At 40.9% G+C, this 19,227-nt stretch overlaps 1 protein-coding gene across 1 annotated transcript in view; it reads left to right on the top strand.

Annotated features, from left to right (window-relative positions):
- Positions 1-18,854, top strand: part of TNFRSF11A (TNF receptor superfamily member 11a) — a 203,780-nt gene extending 184,926 nt beyond the window's left edge. The window contains exons 6-10 of the mRNA XM_069730634.1: positions 855-940; positions 1,585-1,692; positions 3,275-3,327; positions 3,612-4,161; positions 16,693-18,854. Coding sequence (XP_069586735.1) covers positions 855-940; positions 1,585-1,692; positions 3,275-3,327; positions 3,612-4,161; positions 16,693-17,048 — 1,153 coding nt within the window. The 3' untranslated portion in view covers positions 17,049-18,854. The remainder of the gene's footprint in view (positions 1-854; positions 941-1,584; positions 1,693-3,274; positions 3,328-3,611; positions 4,162-16,692) is intronic.
- Positions 18,855-19,227: the final 373 nt, after the last annotated feature.

The raw sequence follows: 19,227 nt of genomic DNA on the forward strand, positions 1-19,227 counted from the left end.
AGATAAAATAACTTTGCAGCAATTGCAGGGACTGTACTAAGAAGTGTAGGGTAAAGTTATTTTCTCTGCTGAAACCCTCTTCAAACTATTTGGGACATCTGGAAGAATTATTTCCTGGAGGAGAAAAGGTGAGCACTACGATCAGTCCTGTATCATATCAACACTAAAGCATCATGAGACCACTCATTTGTGGAATAGCTAGCACTCACAATTTTGGCCAAGAACGTTGTCATGAATATACATGTAGAATGGTATCTAAATTTTTTTCCAAGAACAATTTCTCCTAACAATTCAGGAACAATTTGGTGATAAACAATGCTTTTTTCCAGCATGATGGAGTACTATGTCACAAGGCAAAAAGGGAACAAAACATTTGAATTCCTGGACCATGGCCAGTAAACTCTCAAGATAGCAATACATTTGAGAACCTGTGGTCAATCCTCAAAAAGCAAGTGGACAAACTATAACACCGAAATTATGATAAGCTCCAACCACTGATCAGGCAAGAGTGGGATGTCATTAGTCAGGATTTGGTCCAGAAGCTGCTATCCAGCCTCTAGAGGGAATTGCAGAAGCCTTAAAAAATAAGGGACAACACTGTAAATATATGGTCTTTGCATAACCATGATGGATTTATCAATAAAATCTTATACTTTTCTGAAATGCTTATAATTGTACTTCAGATGCCATAGAGACATCTGACTGAGATGTAAAACCACTGAAGCTGGAAACCAAAATTTGTGTTAGTCTCAAAACTTTTTGCTGCGACTGTACAGCATATGGTGACTCAGTTTATGGTTTGGAAATAGTCTGTATATGATGACCTGATAGTTTGTTTTTTTTATGTCTTGCAGCTGTACATATGTTGGATTACATGAGATTGTTCCCGGCACTAACATCTCTGATGCTATCTGTGATCGTGGCATTGTCTCACCAGATCGTACGTGTCTGATTTTTAAAGTGCAGAAAAGCATATTCTAATGTAATAAGCATTGTTGATAAAGTGTTTTCCCAGAATAGATGACATTTCACAAATGATCCATTTTTAATTGTCAAATCTCTCTCTCCTCTCCCTCTCTCCTCTCTTTTTCGCTCTTTTCTCTCATTCTCTCTCCTCATCTCTTTCCTCTTTCCTCTCCTCTCTTCTTCCCCTGGAAATCCGAACATTACAACGGATTTCCAGGAAAAGTTCATGTTTGGCGCTTCGCTCCAGACACTAACTGTCCGGTACGAACTTTGTACGAAGTTCAGGTTCACTTATCTCTACTAATGAATAATACACTTCAGAAATACGAGTCTTTAGTTTTCTCCGCCCCAGGTTTCAGCATAAATTGTCACTGTTCACACTAGCACTACAGCATCTGATATTACTATAGCTATAATAAATCCATTGTGCATCAGATCCTAATGTTAAATTGTATAAAACACTAGAGCAGACAGACTACCCTGTTCTGGCTCAAATGGAACGTAACATGAGTGAAACCTTATTTGTGAAATATTTATCAATCTGATTTATTTTGTATTGTTTATATTTACATGTTAAATTTACTTATTTTTCTAAAGTAACTTTTTTTTTTAATGCAGTGACAAATGTGATAATCACAATAATCGTAATGATTGTAGTATCCGGGATTATGATATGCATCATCTACTCTGTGTGCTATAAGAAGAAGAAATTCAGTACACTTATAGGTATTGTTCCTCATAGTATCAATTATATGTGCAATTGTTAAAAGTTCAGAAGAGCAGCTCATTTCATTATAATAAATGTTTACTTACAATGCGCTCCTAATTAACTGCTGACTGCATGTAAATCGCAAAGCTGCTTCTGCTTTGGTAATGATGAGTCAAATTAAGAGTGGTTCATCTAAGTCAGGGGTGCACAGCTCTAGTCCTCAAGGGCAACCAACAGTGCATGTGTTCAGGATTTCTTTAGCATTGCTCAAGGTATTGGAATCATCACCTGTTCTCGTGATTAAATTATCACCTGTGCAATGCTAAGGAAATCCTGAAGACATGCACTGTTTGTTGCCCTTGAGGACTGGAGTTGTGCACCCTTGATCTAAGTGTTTTTAGAATAGTTCTTCCAGAAACAGTGTAAAAAGATTGGTACTATTTATGTGTACTATCACAGTGCTCTAATAACATTTATGACTCCAATAACAGTGATGACCAAAGACTCCCAATAACCGTGCCAGTCACATTGCCTGAATGAAAAGAATACTTTGAAACTCAAGATTTAGGGGCAGAAGATTCAGGCAACAGCAGCAAAACAATTTGAGCTGGACACGTCTCATGGATGCCAGCTCAGAGGTTCATTCCTGAAGCCATAGCATGTTGTGTAAAGGTACCTTCACACTAAACGACGCTGCAGCAATCCAGACAACGATCCGGATCGCTGCAGCATCGCTGTTTGGTCGCTGGAGAGCTGTCACACAGACCGTTATCCAGCGACCAACGATGCGGGTAACCAGGGTAAACATCGGGTTACTAAGCGCAGGGCCGTGCTTAGTAACCCGATGTTTACCATGGTTACCATCCTAAAAGTAAAAAAAAAACAAACTACATACTTACCTTCCGCTGTCTGTCTCTGGCGCTCTGCTTCTCTGTACTGGCTGTGAGCACAGCGGCCGGAAAGCAGAGCGGTGACGTCACCGCTCTGTTTTCCGGCCGCTGTGCTCACAGTGAGTGCAGGAAAGCACAGCGCCGAGGACAGACAGCAGAAGGTAAGTATGAAGCGTTTGTTTTTTTTACTTTTAGGATGGTAACCAGGGTAAACATCGGGTTACTAAGCGTGGCCCTGCGCTTAGTAACCCGATGTTTACCCTGGTTACCAGCGAAGACATCGCTGAATCGGTGTCACACATGGCGATTCAGCGATGTCAGCGACGAAATAAAGTTCTGGCCTTCTAGCCCCGACCAACGACATCACAGCAGGATTCTGATCGCTGCTGCGTGTCAAACTAAACGATATCGCTAGCGAGGACGCTGCAACGTCACGGATCGCTAGCGATATCGTTTAGTGTGAATGTACCTTAACAGCTTTAAAGCAGCCAACCTCCTAATCTCCACACCATGAATCCACACTATATCAGTACATAGAGATTAAAGCGGTTGACAAGATGCTTACTTGTCCTTTAACTCCTTTTTTTTTTTTAATAAATATGATACAAAATGTTTCTTCAATATGAGAATTTTTTATTAGTAGTATTATTATATCATATATCTGTAAGTCACTAACCTTGTAATTTACCAATATTGTTTGCATTTTCAGTGCAAGTTCAAAATTGGGTACAAAAAAGTTGTGATCAAGAGCATGGATCTCAGGTAAGCACGAGCGTATAGTATACTTGTGATCGGGTTCTGTGCAAGACCCAAATGTAAGAACTGTTGACCTATAAATGTACTAATGTCTTGTGCATCCTTACAAGGGTGTCCTTATGAAGCAGTTCTGTCTCTCAGTAGTGTTAAGTGATCACACACATCTGATCTTCAGCCATAACTTTGGGCAGATGTATGCCATACATTTCTTATTCTGTTATGGCATAGCTGAAACAAAATACATATCCTTCTGTTCAAATAATTACTAAATACAATTTTTATATTTTTAGAAAAAAATAGCATTCAAAGAACAGATTAAAGATGATTCAAGAGATTGCTTGAGAACATCTCCAGAGGAACGCAATCTGCTAAAAGAATCATTGGTTCACCAAGGAAGAATGATTCCAACAGAAGTGGAATACTTCGAAGAAGGAAGGTCAGTAGAAACAGAGCATGGGAGCATGGTTGCAGGCTTGGACTCAACACTGGATCTCGATATTGGCTCTCTGGGAACACTTCGTGGTTTTTCAGATACCAGTTCAGATAGACTGCTGCCTCCCTCACAGGAAGAAGGTGTCAGTATTCCACTGTATTCTCATAATCACTGTGGTCAGTCTGCAAAAGAAATTCAAGACGATTGTGCAAGAGATCCCGTAAATAATGTGTGCAGCCATTGTGCTTCTCGGCATACATTTCAAGCATTCTCACAGGCAACATACCCTTCACCAGAGAGAAATGATGGCGAGGAGCCATGTTCGTGCTTCACTGACGGGCAGTATTCAAGAAGTGGGAGTTGTGCCAGCAGCAGCCCTACTACAGAAGTACCATCAACTACATCAGGTGAGATAACAGTTTTTGTGTCTTGGAGTTTCTATATTCTGTCCGTTATGATCCATATTTTTTCAGATTCTTATAAGGATTAGAATAGTGCTGCATGTTATTTAGGCTGTCAAATGACAACAGAAACCTAATGTAAAAGAAATTGAACATGAGTAAGCAGTTATAGCAAGCCTGTTGGAGATTTACTGTGGATTCCCTGAAAAAGACTGCAATAAATATAGCACAGTTCTAGGGATTTGGATTTCCAGATAGCCATTCGCCCATATAGGAATGATGTTATGGCATGCTGCAGACTATCTAGTCAACAGGGTAAAGCACCAACCACCAGAGCTAGGGACCCAGTTCCAAAATAAGAGACGTGGCAAGGGTATATATATAATAACAATATTTCTTTATTAAGTAATGGTAATAGCATATACAGGTCCTTCTCAAAAAATTAGCATATAGTGTTAAATTTCATTATTTACCATAATGTAATGATTACAATTAAACTTTCATATATTATAGATTCATTATCCACCAACTGAAATTTGTCAGGTCTTTTATTGTTTTAATACTGATGATTTTGGCATACAACTCCTGATAACCCAAAAAACCTGTCTCAATAAATTAGCATATTTCACCCATCCAATCAAATAAAAGTGTTTTTTTAATAACAAACAAAAAAACCATCAAATAATAATGTTCAGTTATGCACTCAATACTTGGTCGGGAATCCTTTGGCAGAAATGTCTGCTTCAATGCGGCGTGGCATGGAGGCAATCAGCCTGTGACACTGCTGAGATGTTATGGAGGCCCAGGATGCTTCAATAGCGGCCTTAAGCTCATCCAGAGTGTTGGGTCTTGCGTCTCTCAACTTTCTCTTCACAATATCCCACAGATTCTCTATGGGGTTCAGGTCAGGAGAGTTGGCAGGCCAATTGAGCACAGTAATACCATGGTCAGTAAACCATTTACCAGTGGTTTTGGCACTGTGAGCAGGTGCCAGGTCGTGCTGAAAAATGAAATCTTCATCTCCATAAAGCATTTCAGCCGATGGAAGCATGAAGTGCTCCAAAATCTCCTGATAGCTAGCTGCATTTACCCTGCCCTTGATGAAACACAGTGGACCAACACCAGCAGCTGACATGGCACCCCACACCATCACTGACTGTGGGTACTTGACACTGGACTTCAGGCATTTTGGCATTTCCTTCTCCCCAGTCTTCCTCCAGACTCTGGCACCTTGATTTCCGAATGACATGCAAAATTTGCTTTCATCAGAAAAAAGTACTTGGGACCACTTAGCAACAGTCCAGTGCTGCTTCTCTGTAGCCCAGGTCAGGCGCCTCTGCCGCTGTTTATGGTTCAAAAGTGGCTTTACCTGGGGAATGCGGCACCTGTAGCCCATTTCCTGCACACGCCTGTGCACGGTGGCTCTGGATGTTTCCACACCAGACTCAGTCCACTGCTTCCTCAGGTTCCCCAAGGTCTGGAATCGGTCCTTCTCCACAATCTTCCTCAGGGTCCGGTCTCCTCTTCTCGTTGTACAGTGTTTTCTGCCACATTGTTTCCTTCCAACAGACTTACCATTGAGGTGCCTTGATACAGCACTCTGGGAACAGCCTATTTGTTGAGAAATTTCTTTCTGGGTCTTACCCTCTTGCTTGAGGGTGTCAATGATGGCCTTCTTGACATCTGTCAGGTCGCTAGTCTTACCCATGATGGGGGTTTTGAGTAATGAACCAGGCAGGGAGTTTATAAAAGCCTCAGGTATCTTTTGCATGTGTTTAGAGTTAATTAGTTGATTCAGAAGATTAGGGTAATAGGTCGTTTAGAGAACCTTTTCTTGATATGCTAATTTATTGAGACAGGTTTTTTGGGTTATCAGGAGTTGTATGCCAAAATCATCAGTATTAAAACAATAAAAGACCTGACAAATTTCAGTTGGTGGATAATGAATCTATAATATATGAAAGTTTAATTGTAATCATTACATTATGGTAAATAATGAAATTTAACACTATATGCTAATTTTTTGAGAAGGACCTGTATATATGTGCACATATGGAAAGATATAAAAAATACAATCACAACAATAAAATCACAGAAAATATGGATAAAAATATGTAGGTAAATATACAGTATGCTAAAAAAGGAAGGAGGTTAGTATCGGGACTCTCATAAAAACAGATAGAAAAATATAAAAAATGTGTACCACTGGTTCTGAAAAGGATAAAAATGAATACAAATATCACACAAAAGTGTCTATGGGGTTAATAAAAAATAATATAACCCATAATGTAATCTACTCTGGCCATATGGCCAAAACACCATATAAAAAGGTGCAATAGTGCAAATAAACAGTGTGAAGAGTGGGCAGGAAGCACCACCGTGCAAGAATCGCAATAAGTAAACAAGAAAGGTGATAAGGAGAAATAATTTATGAGAGTACCTGTACCTTTAAGTGGCAATGTAAGATCCAACCAAAGCGCACCCCGACGCGCGTTTCGGATGTAAAAGCCTTCGTCAGGGGGTGGCAGGTGTAATACGCAGGAGGTTTATATAGATCACTGATATCGGACGCCATTGTATTGGGCGGCGCAGGCGCCGACAGTCAGGTCCGGAAGTCCCCGCCCACGACATCACATGGCCGGACGCACAGGAGCAGAGTACCTGGCGTTGCCTAGGCCACAGCGACGCCAAGACCAGGGACAAGCGAACCGCCGAGGACGCATGCGCACAACTCCGGCGTGCGATGTGAGTATGAAGTGGAGGAGGCCAGCGCTGACTCACCAAAGAGGGTGTGGCTTACCGTTAGGTTATAGGAGAAGGGGGGAGAAAGCTACCATAATGGAGGTAACCTGTGGCCATATTAATATCCAAGTTGGCCCCATATAGATCATAAAAGTATGCCATATAAGTAAATAGCAAGGTGGACTGAAATAATAAACTGGAAACGCATGGTAACGCTAAAGCCGGTGATTATATGTGTGTATGCATCAGGAGGTACCGGATGAGCAATTCGCTCAAAAGGGAAGGAAAAAACGGTGAATGTAGTGAAATATATCTGTAAATAGATTGCGGGGAGACTAAATGTATAGTGCTACAGACATATACAAGGACACAAAAGAGAAAATATCATAATAATATTAATGATGAATAATAATAATAGTACATACAAACAATATAATATAATATAAAAGGGGCTACCAAGTCAAAATAATATCTATTATAGTATAATAAGTGAAAATATCCTTGCGGACTGCCCGCAAGGACAAAAGTGCACACAGGTGCATCAGGAGGTACTGGATGAGCAAAATATTACAAAAATGTATAATGGCTCACAAATTATACCAATGAAAAATATAATCACTACCAATAAATGTGCTAAGAAATTTACTAAATATGACACCACAATCTACTCTCGTTTTGTGTCCTTGTATAGGTCTGTAGCACTATACATTTAGTCTCCCCGCAATCTATTTACAGATATATTTCACTACATTCACCGTTTTTTCCTTCCCTTTTGAGCGAATTGCTCATCCGGCACTTCCTGATGCATACACACATATAATCACTGGCTTTAGCGTTACCATGCGTTTCCAGTTTATTATTTCAGTCCACCTTGCTATTTACTTATATGGCATACTTTTATGATCTATATGGGGCCAACTTGGATATTAATATGGCCACAGGTTACCTCCATTATGGTAGCTTTCTCCCCCCCTTCTCCTATAACCTAACGGTAAGCCACACCCTCTTTGGTGAGTCAGCGCTGGCCTCCTCCACTTCATACTCACATCGCACGCCGGAGTTGTGCGCATGCGTCCTCGGCGGTTCGCTTGTCCCTGGTCTTGGCGTCGCTGTGGCCTAGGCAACGCCAGGTACTCTGCTCCTGTGCGTCCGGCCATGTGATGTCGTGGGCGGGGACTTCCGGACCTGACTGCCTGCGCCGCCCAATACAATGGCGTCCGATGTCAGTGATCTATATAAACCCCCTGCATATTACACCTGCCACCCCCTAACGAAGGATTTTACATCCGAAACGCGCGTCGGGGTGCGCTTTGGTTGGATCTTACATTGCCACTTAAAGGTACAGGTACTCTCATAAATTATTTCTCCTTATCACCTTTCTTGTTTACTTATTGCGATTCTTGCACGGTGGTGCTTCCTGCCCACTCTTCACACTGTTTATTTGCACTATTGCACCTTTTTATATAGTGTTTTGGTCATATGGCCAGAGTATAATACATTATGGGTTATATTATTTTTTATTAACCCCATAGACACTTTTGTGTGATATTTGTATTCATTTTTATCCTTTTTTAGCACCAGTGGTACACATTTTTTATATTTTTCTATCCGTTTTTATGAGAGTCCCGATACTAACCTCCTTCCTTTTTTGGCATACTGTATATTTACCTACATATTTTTATCAATATTTTCTGTGATTTTATTGTTGTGATTGTATTTTTTATATCCTTCCATATGTGCACATATATATATGCTGTTACCATTACTTAATAAAGAAATATTGTTATTATATATATACCCTTGCCACGTCTCTTATTTTGGAACTGGGTCCCTAGCTCTGGTGGTTGGTGCTTTACTGCTGTCAAGTGGTTCCCACTTATCTTCTTTGTTTTCACTGGGGTCTTCATAAGAATTTATTTTAAGATATATTTTTTCCTTATATAAATATATACTGCCCCTCTAGTGCTAACAATTTGTGTCTAGTCAACAGGGTGTCTACATTATAGATTTGCCACTTTTTTTTTTTGCATCAAATTTCATTGCTGCGAACCTAAAAAAAAGCTTATGAAAAAAAAAAGTCCTGCAGTGTTCAAACTTGTCTCATATACCATACATATGACCTTGTGAGGAGAATTCACAAATATAATCCAACCTCAAGTCTTCAGACCCACACAAGTGATGAGTCTCCCTGATGAAGTGTTGTGGAGATGAACAAGTGCTGGAGATGTAGGCACTAGTCTGCTGTATCAAGCCAATTGTAGCTTCACAGATACTGCAGCAGCTCCTTCTGGTCTGTATTGTTTCTCTAGTTGGTTCTCGTGACTGAGATGATTTCTCAATATTACATCCAATAAAAAGTGGGAAGATACCTCACCTAATAGGATGCATTACAAGTATTTCTAAATTTATTTAACAATTGGTATATTTTAGCATGTGCAAACCTAGTAATTACAATTACTTTGTAGTCAAGATATGTGCTGAGCAGTAAGCACAGGTGTCAGAAAAGAGTTAGGCTATGTTCACACGTTGTGTTTTTTCTGCATTTTTTTTTCTACAGGCAAAACAGGCATGTTCACACATGGCATTTTTAAATGCAAATTGTTTTACAGTACCAGCATACTCTATGAGATTTCAGAGATCTCATGCACACAGCTTGATTTTTTGTCCTCAATATTTTGTGCTTTGCTTGGTTTTTGGAGAATAGAGCATGTTACTACTTTCAGTGGTTTTTAAGCATTTTTCACCTATTGAAAGTAATGAGTGGTGAAAAAAACGCAGGTATCAAATTTTTTGTCTCTAAACTTTTATCGGAATGTACAAGAGACAAATGTAGCATGACAAAAAGTCAAGAAAAAAACAAGCAACGCCTGTTTTTTTTTTTTCTAATAATAAAAAAAAAAAGGAAAATAAAAACGTAGCCAAAAGGCAGGTGTGAGCATACCCTAAAAAGCAGGTTTTGCTGCATTTTTTAGCTACATTTGTCTTTTGTGCATGCTGATTCAGTTTAGTGCCTGTTGTTCCTGAGTTTTCTGCACCAAAAGCACAGCAAAAACTGACCCCTGGATTTTTGCACTTACTCGTTGCTTTCTATGTGTGAAAAAACCGCTGCAAAAACGCTGAAAGAAGAGACATGCTGCCATTTTCAAAAATGCAGCAGTTTTCCAAATCCGTCAGGAAAAAAAAATAGTGTGCATGAGATTTCTGAATTCTCATAACTTTTGCTGGAAGTGTAAAACTCAGCTTTTAATTTGCATTAAAAAAACACAACTTGTGAACATAGCCTTAAAAGGAGTATTCCCATCTCCAAGATCCTATCCCAATATGTAGTAGGTTTATTATTATCATTATTATTAATATTATTATTATTAATAATATCAACAAATTCCTCCAATTATAAGGCTATGGCACACGTTGCGGATTTGCCTGCGGATTTTTCTGCACAGAATCTGCATCTCTTGCAGGAAAACGCAGCCAAAAATCCGTGCGTTTTTGGTGCGGATTTTATGCGTTTTTGAAAGCTAAATAACGATCTATTATTGAACAAAAAAAATAAAGAATTGTGATGTAATTTCTTGTCCAACCTCTTCATTTACATACTCCATTGAAGAATGTTTACACACAGAGATAGGTCTAAAGATAGATCTATAGATAGATAGATATATTTATAGATAGATAATACCAAGCCTGATGTTTAGTAATAAACATAATAAAATGGTACATAAAGAGTTAAACACACACACACACACACACACACACACACACACACACAATCTGAGTTGGCCGGGGTCACACTTGCGAGAAACTCGCACGAGTCTCGCAACCTCAATACTCAGCACTACAGCCGGCACTCGGACCGGAGCGTTTAGCTGCATAGAAATACATGCAGCCGCACACTCAGGTCACGAGTGCCAGCGGCAGTGCCGGTATTGAGGTGCGAGACTCATGCGAGTTTCTCACAAGTGTGACCCCTTAACGCAATATCTGTTTAATTTAGAAAAAATGGGAAAAAAATTGTGTGGGCTTCCGTGCAATTTTCAAGTCCAGAGTGGGAAAGCCAGCAACTGGGGGCCGATGTTTGTAGCCTGGGAAGGGGTTAATACCCATGGATCTTCCCAAGCTATGAATATCACCTGCAGCTGTATATTTAGCCTTTACTGGCTATTAAAATAGGGGAACCCCCAAAAAAATGATGTGGGGTCCCCCTATAATTAATAACCAGAAAGGCTACGCAGACAGCTGCGGGCTGATATTCATAGCCTAGGAAGGGGCCATGGATATTGCCCCCCTCCCCCTGGCTACAAGTACCATATCCCAGACGCCCCAGAAATGGTGAATCTGTAAGATGCGCCAATTCCGGCACTTAGCCTCTCTCTTCACACTGCCCTGTAGCAGTGGCATATAGGGTAATAAGGGGTTAAGTATTGTAAGGTGACATCAAGCCTGGTTAGTAATGCAGAAGCGTCAATAGGACACCTATCCATTACTAATCCTATAGTAGTGAAAGAGTTAAAAATAAAAAAAGACAGCCAGAAAAAGAATTTTAGGGTACATGCACACGTTGCGGATTTTGCTGCGGATCTGCAGCAGTTTTCCCTGAGTTTACAGTACCATGTAAACCTATGGAAGAAAAATCCGCAGTGCACATGCTGTGGAATAAAGTGCAGATACGTAGCGTTGTTTATTCCGCAGCATGTCAATTCTTTGTGCGGATTTCACAGCGGTTTACACCTGCTCCATAATAGGAATCCGCAGGTGTAAAACCACAGGTGGAATCCAAACAAAATCCGCAAAAAAATTGCGCTAAATCCACGGTAATTCCGCAGGAAATCCACAGTGCGGATTTACCAAAATGAGTCCGGAAAAATCCGCACCACTTTCCGCAATGTGTGCACATGGCCTAAATATTCTTAATTTCACCATACTTACAACCACGCCTAATTCCCCGAAGCCATTGATCGCCTGCAAAAAATAAAAAATAATAAACCAAACGTATACTCCCTGTCCGATGCAGTCCAATTAATAACGAGTGTCCCATGACCATCTTACCTATAGAGCTGTCACAACAGGAGATGTCACTGCTCTATAGGCCTCCAGTGACACACTGACAGGAGACAATGGCTCCTGCAGTGTTATCACTGAAGGTTCAATGAGTTATTGCTCTCATTTTACGGCACTGCTGCGTGAGAATTTTCCCACGCAGCAGGGCCGTAAGTGACAGTAAGAACTATACTATACTCATAGCGGGGGAGGGATACAGTGTGGAAGGATACCTTCCGTCATTATATCGCAGTGCCCCTGGAAAGGTCGCATCTGCTGACGTGACAGCTCTCCACTGGAGATCATCGTGTGACACTCGTTCTTGCATGGATTACTGTGGATCAGGAAGTATATTGTTTGTTTATTTTCATATTTCTTACAGGTGATCGAGGGCTTCGGGAACTAGGTGATTGGCGATTATATACTGTATGTTGTATGTGTGTATGTGTTTTTTTTTTTTTTTTACACTTTAATACAGTAGCCGGATGATGGGACTACTGCTGTTCCATCATCCGGCTAGCTGTCACTGTAGCAGGCATAGCCGGATGGGACTAGAAGTCCCATCGGACGATGCCTGCCTACATACAGACTCACACACACAGCCCCGCACACACACATAGCCCCACGCACACCCACACACAGACACACACAGCTCCGCAGATCCCCGCACTCAGACACACACACGCACATCCCCGCAGACCCCTGAAAACACACACACACACAGCCCCGTAGACCCCCGCACAGCTCCGCAGACCCCCGCACACAGACACACACACCCACACAGCCCTGCAGACCCCCGCACACAGAAACACACACAGCCCCACAGACAACCGCAGACACACACAAACACCTGCACACAGACATGCACATCTTCTCCGCACACACAGTCTCCGCCCACACTCTGCCCGATCTGCAGCATTTCTTGCACGCCACTACACAACAGATTGCTACTTACAACAGTTTTTGGTCCTGTACAAAAAATCCCAAAGAGCGCTCGCTTTCCTCTAGTTCCAGGAGAAAATTGTTCAGTGTCTCATATTTGACTCAGTGGCACAGGAGGAAGCATTGAGTCCGAGGATGTATGGAGACTTGCAGAGTGCCATTTTCTTTGCCCTGTCCCTGCCACTCCCATCCAAAAGTATCCCAAAAAAAGAAGCTGGGTTTGTAGGAAGCACAGTATAAGGAGTGATTCCTGGTACTATTGCCCAATATGCCCATCCCAACCAGGCCTTTGTATCTCCCCCTGTTTTGAGACCTACCATACATTTTACAATTGGGTTTTTTTTTTTTTATTTATATTTTCTGCTTAATGGGCCTCAGTAGAGTAATTTTTTATGGAACAAGTAATGAAGAGAATATTTTCATCAGTAAATCACATTTTACCCAATTTTACAATTAATTCCATGGCTTGATCAAGCACATACTAAACTACTATTCAGACAAATTCTCATCCACATTTCTACGTCTGTTTTCTCCAGAATGTGGACCTCACAAATGTTCTTAAAAAAAAGAGAGGTCACCTGACAATTCCAGGGCTTGAACACTCGCATAAACATTTGTGACCATTCATCTTAGTTTGACTGTTTCTACAATGGTCTTGCTACCCAAAATTTTGGGCATGATCATTTTTTTGGAGGATCTCTTTTTATGAGGCTGTTCTATACTTATACCCTATGGGCTTTACTGCATGGTTCTTGCCGAACATCCTGTACAAATAGTTTGATGATTCTGTAATGTATTGGTTGTTTTATGTACATAGCGGTTCCTACCTTGGCGGGCGAGAGCTTGCTATGGTGCACCACGTATATTGACACATTCGTCTCTCATATAGAGATTGATGGAGCTAAACGGACGTTGTTCTACTAGTCTTTTGCCATTCTAGCCCTGCTGGTGTTCTTTCATCTTTGGAACAAACTCAGGTTTGCCACATAGTTGGCTGCATTTTCCCTCACGTTTTGCCTCTCATTCCAGTACAGTTTATTCTTCCTGCTAGAATTTACGCAATTGCAAGACAACTCTTTTGTTAGCAAGACCACGTTTTATCAGTAAATCTGCTTTTAGGGGCATGCCTCCCTCTGTGAAAGATTTTCTTGTTTGGAAGCTCAATGTCTCTGTAAGGCCGGGTTCACACTGCGTTCAGTGTCTCCGTTAAACGGACTACGTTACACCGCAGCATAACGCGGTGTACCGTAGTCCGTTAACGCCGCCATTGAATGCAATGTTGGACGCATCACTACCGCACGCCCACAATGGGCGTGCGCTAGCGATGTGCCGTCAATGAGTGACGGACCCGAGAAGTAGGCTGCAGCGTTTCCGGGTCCATCACTGCTAGTGCAGATGGAGCTAGCAGATGCTCCATCTGCGCTAGCGCTGTGCCAAAGTCGGCACTTGCGTTAGCGCAATCCGTTTAACGTATGCGTTGAACGGACTGCACCAACGCAATGTGAACCTAGCCTAAGCTTTGAATGGGTCCTGGAATTCCTTCAATTTTACCCTAAAGACCAAATGGTGCACCATCTATTATAGGCACAGCCGTGTGTACAGTACTCACATTGGCGCCCTATTGGATGTATTTTTGAACACTGAAAAACTAGTGCAATCAAATTTTAGGTGTGTTCCTCAGAACACATAAAAAAGAATCATAAAAGTGACAGTGAAAAGAAATGCAAACTGTAAATTTTCAAACTTGTGTTGCATCAACTGCATACAAAATGGTGGTGTCAAACTACTCACTAGCTCACTAAATAAATACATTACAGGATATAATTTACAAAAAAGACATTTATTGGTGATTTATGATGCTCTTGAACTACACAGGCTCAGCAAATATGACAGTGTATTCCAAATAGAGCCAAATTTGTGTTCCAAAATTCACATTGTGCTCCTTCCGCTCGGAGATCTGCCGTTTGTCTAAACAGAACTTTGACTACATGTGGGGTATCGCCAAACTCGTAAGAAAGCGGGTAATAAATTGTGGGGTCCACTTTTTTTTTTTTTGGTGTTCTCTCTGGCAAAAGTGAGAAATTTGGGGCAAAAGCAAGATTTTTGTGAAAAAAATGATCTTTTTCAATATGACGACCTACTATTATCAAATTTTGTGTCGTACCTGTGTTTTCAGAATGCTTACTATACCCCTGGATAAAATCCTTGAGCAGTGTAGTTTCCAAAATGGGGTCACTTGTGGGGGGTTTCCACTATTTAAGCACACAAGGGGCTCCCCAAGGCTAGGTTCACATTGCGTTAGTGCAATCCGTTTAGGGCTAACGCAATATCCAAAAAGGGATTGCGTTCGGCAATCCCGCTAGCGCAGATGCCCGATCTGCGCTAGCGAGGAACGGACCCTGAACACTGCAAGCAGCGTTCGAGGTCTGTCCGAAACTAACGGCACATCGCAGACGCATGCCAAAAATGGCATACTTTTGCGATGCGTTAGGGATCCGTTAGCACATTGCAGTCAATGGGTGCGCTAACGGATCCGTTACGTAGCATTAATTGCGACAATTGCGCCATGTAACGGAGTCCGTTAGCGGACACCCACTAACGCAATGTGAACCTAGCCAAACCCGACATGGTGTCCACTCTCTATTCTAGCCAAATTTGCATTCAAAAAGTAAAACAGTGCTCCTTCCCTTCCGAGCCCTGCCGTGCAGCCAAACAGTGGTTTTCCCTCACATATGGGATATCGGCATGCTCAGAAGAAAATGCACAACAAATTTTGTGGTCTATTTTCTCTTGTTACTCTTGTAAAAATAAAAAAAATTGGGTCTGAAGTAAAATTTTTGTGAAAAAAGTTAAATGCTCATTTTTTCCTTCCACGTCGCTTCAGTTCCTGTGAAGCACATGAAAGGTTAATAAACTTCGTGAATGTGGTTTTGAGCACCTTAGGTGATGCAGTTTTTAGAATAATGTCACTTTTGGGTATTTTCTGTTATATAGACCCCTCAAATTCACTTCAAATGTGATGTGGTCCCTAAAAAAAAATGGTTTTGTAATTTTTGGGGGAAAAATTAACTTTTAACTCAACTTCCTAACAAAAAAAATTATGTTTAAAAAAGGGTGCTGATATAAAGTAGACATGTGGGAAATTATATTTATTAATGTAACTATTTTGTGTGACATAACTTTGTGATTTAAGGGCATAAAAATTAAAAGTTTGAAAATTGCAAAATTTTCACCAAATTTTTTATTTTTTCACAAATAAACTCAAGTCCTACCGAATTTTTTCTTACCACTAACATGAAATGCAATATGTCACAAAAAAGCAATCTCCTAATCAGTGGGATCCATTGAAGCGTTCCAGAGTTATGACCTCATAAAGTGACACTGGTCAGAATTGTAAAATTTGGCTTGGTCATTAAGGTGAAAATTGGCTCAGTCACTAAGGGGTTTAGAAAATAAATGTGTATAACAAAACATGTGTAATTGCAATAATTTTCGGGGAAAAAGTCACAATTAAACAGTCTGCCATCATAAAGTAACTGCAGCCTTGTTTTTCAGACCAGAAACACCCTTTAAGATCACAAAAGTCTCTCTGCAAGTTGCAACTGATGATAGTGAATTTGTAAATATAGAAATCCAACAAGATTAGATTTCTGCTGACGAGTAGGTCTTGGCCAGGTCATGACAGCACTACATTCATCATTTGTTTTGATGAGATTGCAATTTTATGTCACATGGCTACAAATCATTGTGTAGTTCAGTCCTTAAGTGAGAGGAAATGTAAGGAAATGGCTACTAATTGTTGTTTTCTAATCACAGGAAATGTGACTGGGAACCAAAACACCACAGTAATTTCAACTGCTCCAGTAATGCACATTAAAACGGATATTGTTGTAGTGTACTATACTTCTAGCTCACAAGACACAAACGCAGCGACAGATGAGGACTCCATGAGGCGGCCAACGCAGGAGGAGAGCCGCAGCCATAATGACAGCTTTGTGATCAACACTCAGCCTCCCAGATACACAGATATTCCCTGTTCTTCAATTCCAGATACGGACAGCAAAATCTCTCCAGATCAGCTGAGGAGCCCCAATAGTCCAAATATTTTTTCTTCTCCAAATTCAAACTTTGTACCCGTGCAGGAAGAAGGAAAGCCAGAATATTATATTTGAGCAATCATGCCTGTTATTACTTTTGACATGTATAATTTGGTGTCCACAAAACTGTGAATTATTCAGCAAGTCCCCCAGCTATTGTTATTTATCAGAAATATGGGAATCAATGGAGACTTCGAATGAAGGTGAAGTGGGACACAATTATTCAAACATACTTTCTTTCCCCTAATATCAGACTTTTATGATCTGGTGCTCATGTTCCAATATGTCATGTATTTATTTATCAGTGTGGAAACTTTGACATTGAAAGAGGAAATTGTGCAATCTGTCACATTTTCAAACCTGATATTTTAAAGGGAGTCTGTCATCCCTTTTTTCGATTTGAGATAAAAAATATAGTTCAATTGTGCATGAGCTCTGCATTATAGCAGTACCTTTCATATCACCCGATTCCCCACGTTTGCTGAGAAAATACTTTTGTAATCTCTCCGTTGTCCTATGTAAATTACCCCGGTCCGGTCCGATGGGGAGGGCCTATTCGCCGTCTCTCCCCCCGCTCCTTGGCGTTCGCGACGTAACAAGATCTGTGAATAGCACAGATCCTGTACAGTTTTTGCCCGTGCGTATTGGCCTCTAGCGCCTGCGCAGTATGTGTTGACCAACTGTGGGCAAAGCATGAAATCATTATTGCGCATGCGCTGGCTTTTTACCCTATGCTCTGTGTCCTGGAAGTATTGCTTTTGAAATCTTGTGTTCCTGGACGCCGGTAACATATGTATTAAACCCTGCACATAACGCTGGAAGTTTTTTAAAATGAATCATTTTTGGGATTTGTAAAGTTTTCGGGCGTCCAGCAAAACAAACTTTGCATGGAAAGACTTCCAGGGCACAGAACGTCATGGAAAATGCTGGCACATGCGCAATAATGAGTTTTATGCTTTGCCCACTGTTGGGCAAAACATACTGCGCACGCTCGAGAGGCCACTTCAGGGCGCAGGAAAACAACCCCAACGCAGGAAGGAAGAAAAATAAATGCGTAGAGCAAGGCAGGCGGTGGGGAGAAACGGCGAATAGGCCCTGCCCATCGGTCCGGATCGGGGTAATTTACAAAGGACAACGGAGAGATTACAAAGGTATTTTCTCAGCAAAGGTGGGGAATCGGGTGATATGAAAGGTACTGCTGTAATGCAGAGCTCATGCACAATTGAACTATATTTTTTTATCTCAAATCGAAAAAAGGGGTGACAGATTCCGTTTAATATTATGCAAAGTAAGATATATTTTGACATGGCTATTTTTCTTTTTGACAATTAAGTGTATTTACAATAATGCTATTGTATCAATTGTGCATATTATTCAGCCATAAAATTATCACCAATTTTCTAAAATGATGCATGCAGTCAAAAGAGATCTGACCTGTTGAGGCATGACCCAGCCAGACTTCTAATGGAGTCCTGTAGTATCTGGCACCAAAATGTTTGCTGAATATTCTTTTTAGTCCTCTAAGTTGTAAGATTGGGCCGTTGTGGATCATACTTTTCTGACTAATATCGAAGGAATTTGGAGGAAAAATCAAGTTCCTCAACAATTTTTATTACTCTGCTAAAAAATCCACTGCCATTAAGGAATACTGTTATGAAGAGGTGTACTTGATTTAAAACAATGTTTAAGTAGGCAATATTTGTCAAAGTGATATCCACGTGAATGCCAGAGCCCAAAGTATCCCAGCAAAATATTGCCCAGAGCAACAAAGTGCCTCTGCTGTCTACAGGTAGTCCAACCCGATGCTATCTCTTTTCCTGGTAAGCAATGTGCATGTATCTGGCCGGCTTCATGATGTAAAAGAAAATGTGATTCATCAAACTAAGTTGCTTTCTTTCTTTCACGGTCCAGTTCTGATGCTCCCCTGCATATAGTGGGTGATTTCACTGGTGGATAGGGGTTAGCATAGGTAGCCTCATACATATCTTCTGTGACATACTGTCATCAACCACAAGACTTACCATTTTGAAGATACTTTGACCCTGTCATCCACCAATCACAATACAATTCTTGCCAATGTTGCTCAAATCCTTAAGTTCCCCATACAAAATAGCTGTTGGCTAAATAAGGAGTTGGCTGACTACTGATTCGCCCAACTCCTCCATAAACAGGAGTGCTAGACGTGGTCCTCTATGAGAGACCTCCTACCATAGTCCTCTGGCGGGGACTTATCTGTCTGAGAAATAAAAGATTG

Source organism: Ranitomeya imitator, chromosome 6, assembly GCF_032444005.1.
Source record: "Ranitomeya imitator isolate aRanImi1 chromosome 6, aRanImi1.pri, whole genome shotgun sequence".
Taxonomy (NCBI): domain Eukaryota; kingdom Metazoa; phylum Chordata; class Amphibia; order Anura; family Dendrobatidae; genus Ranitomeya; species Ranitomeya imitator.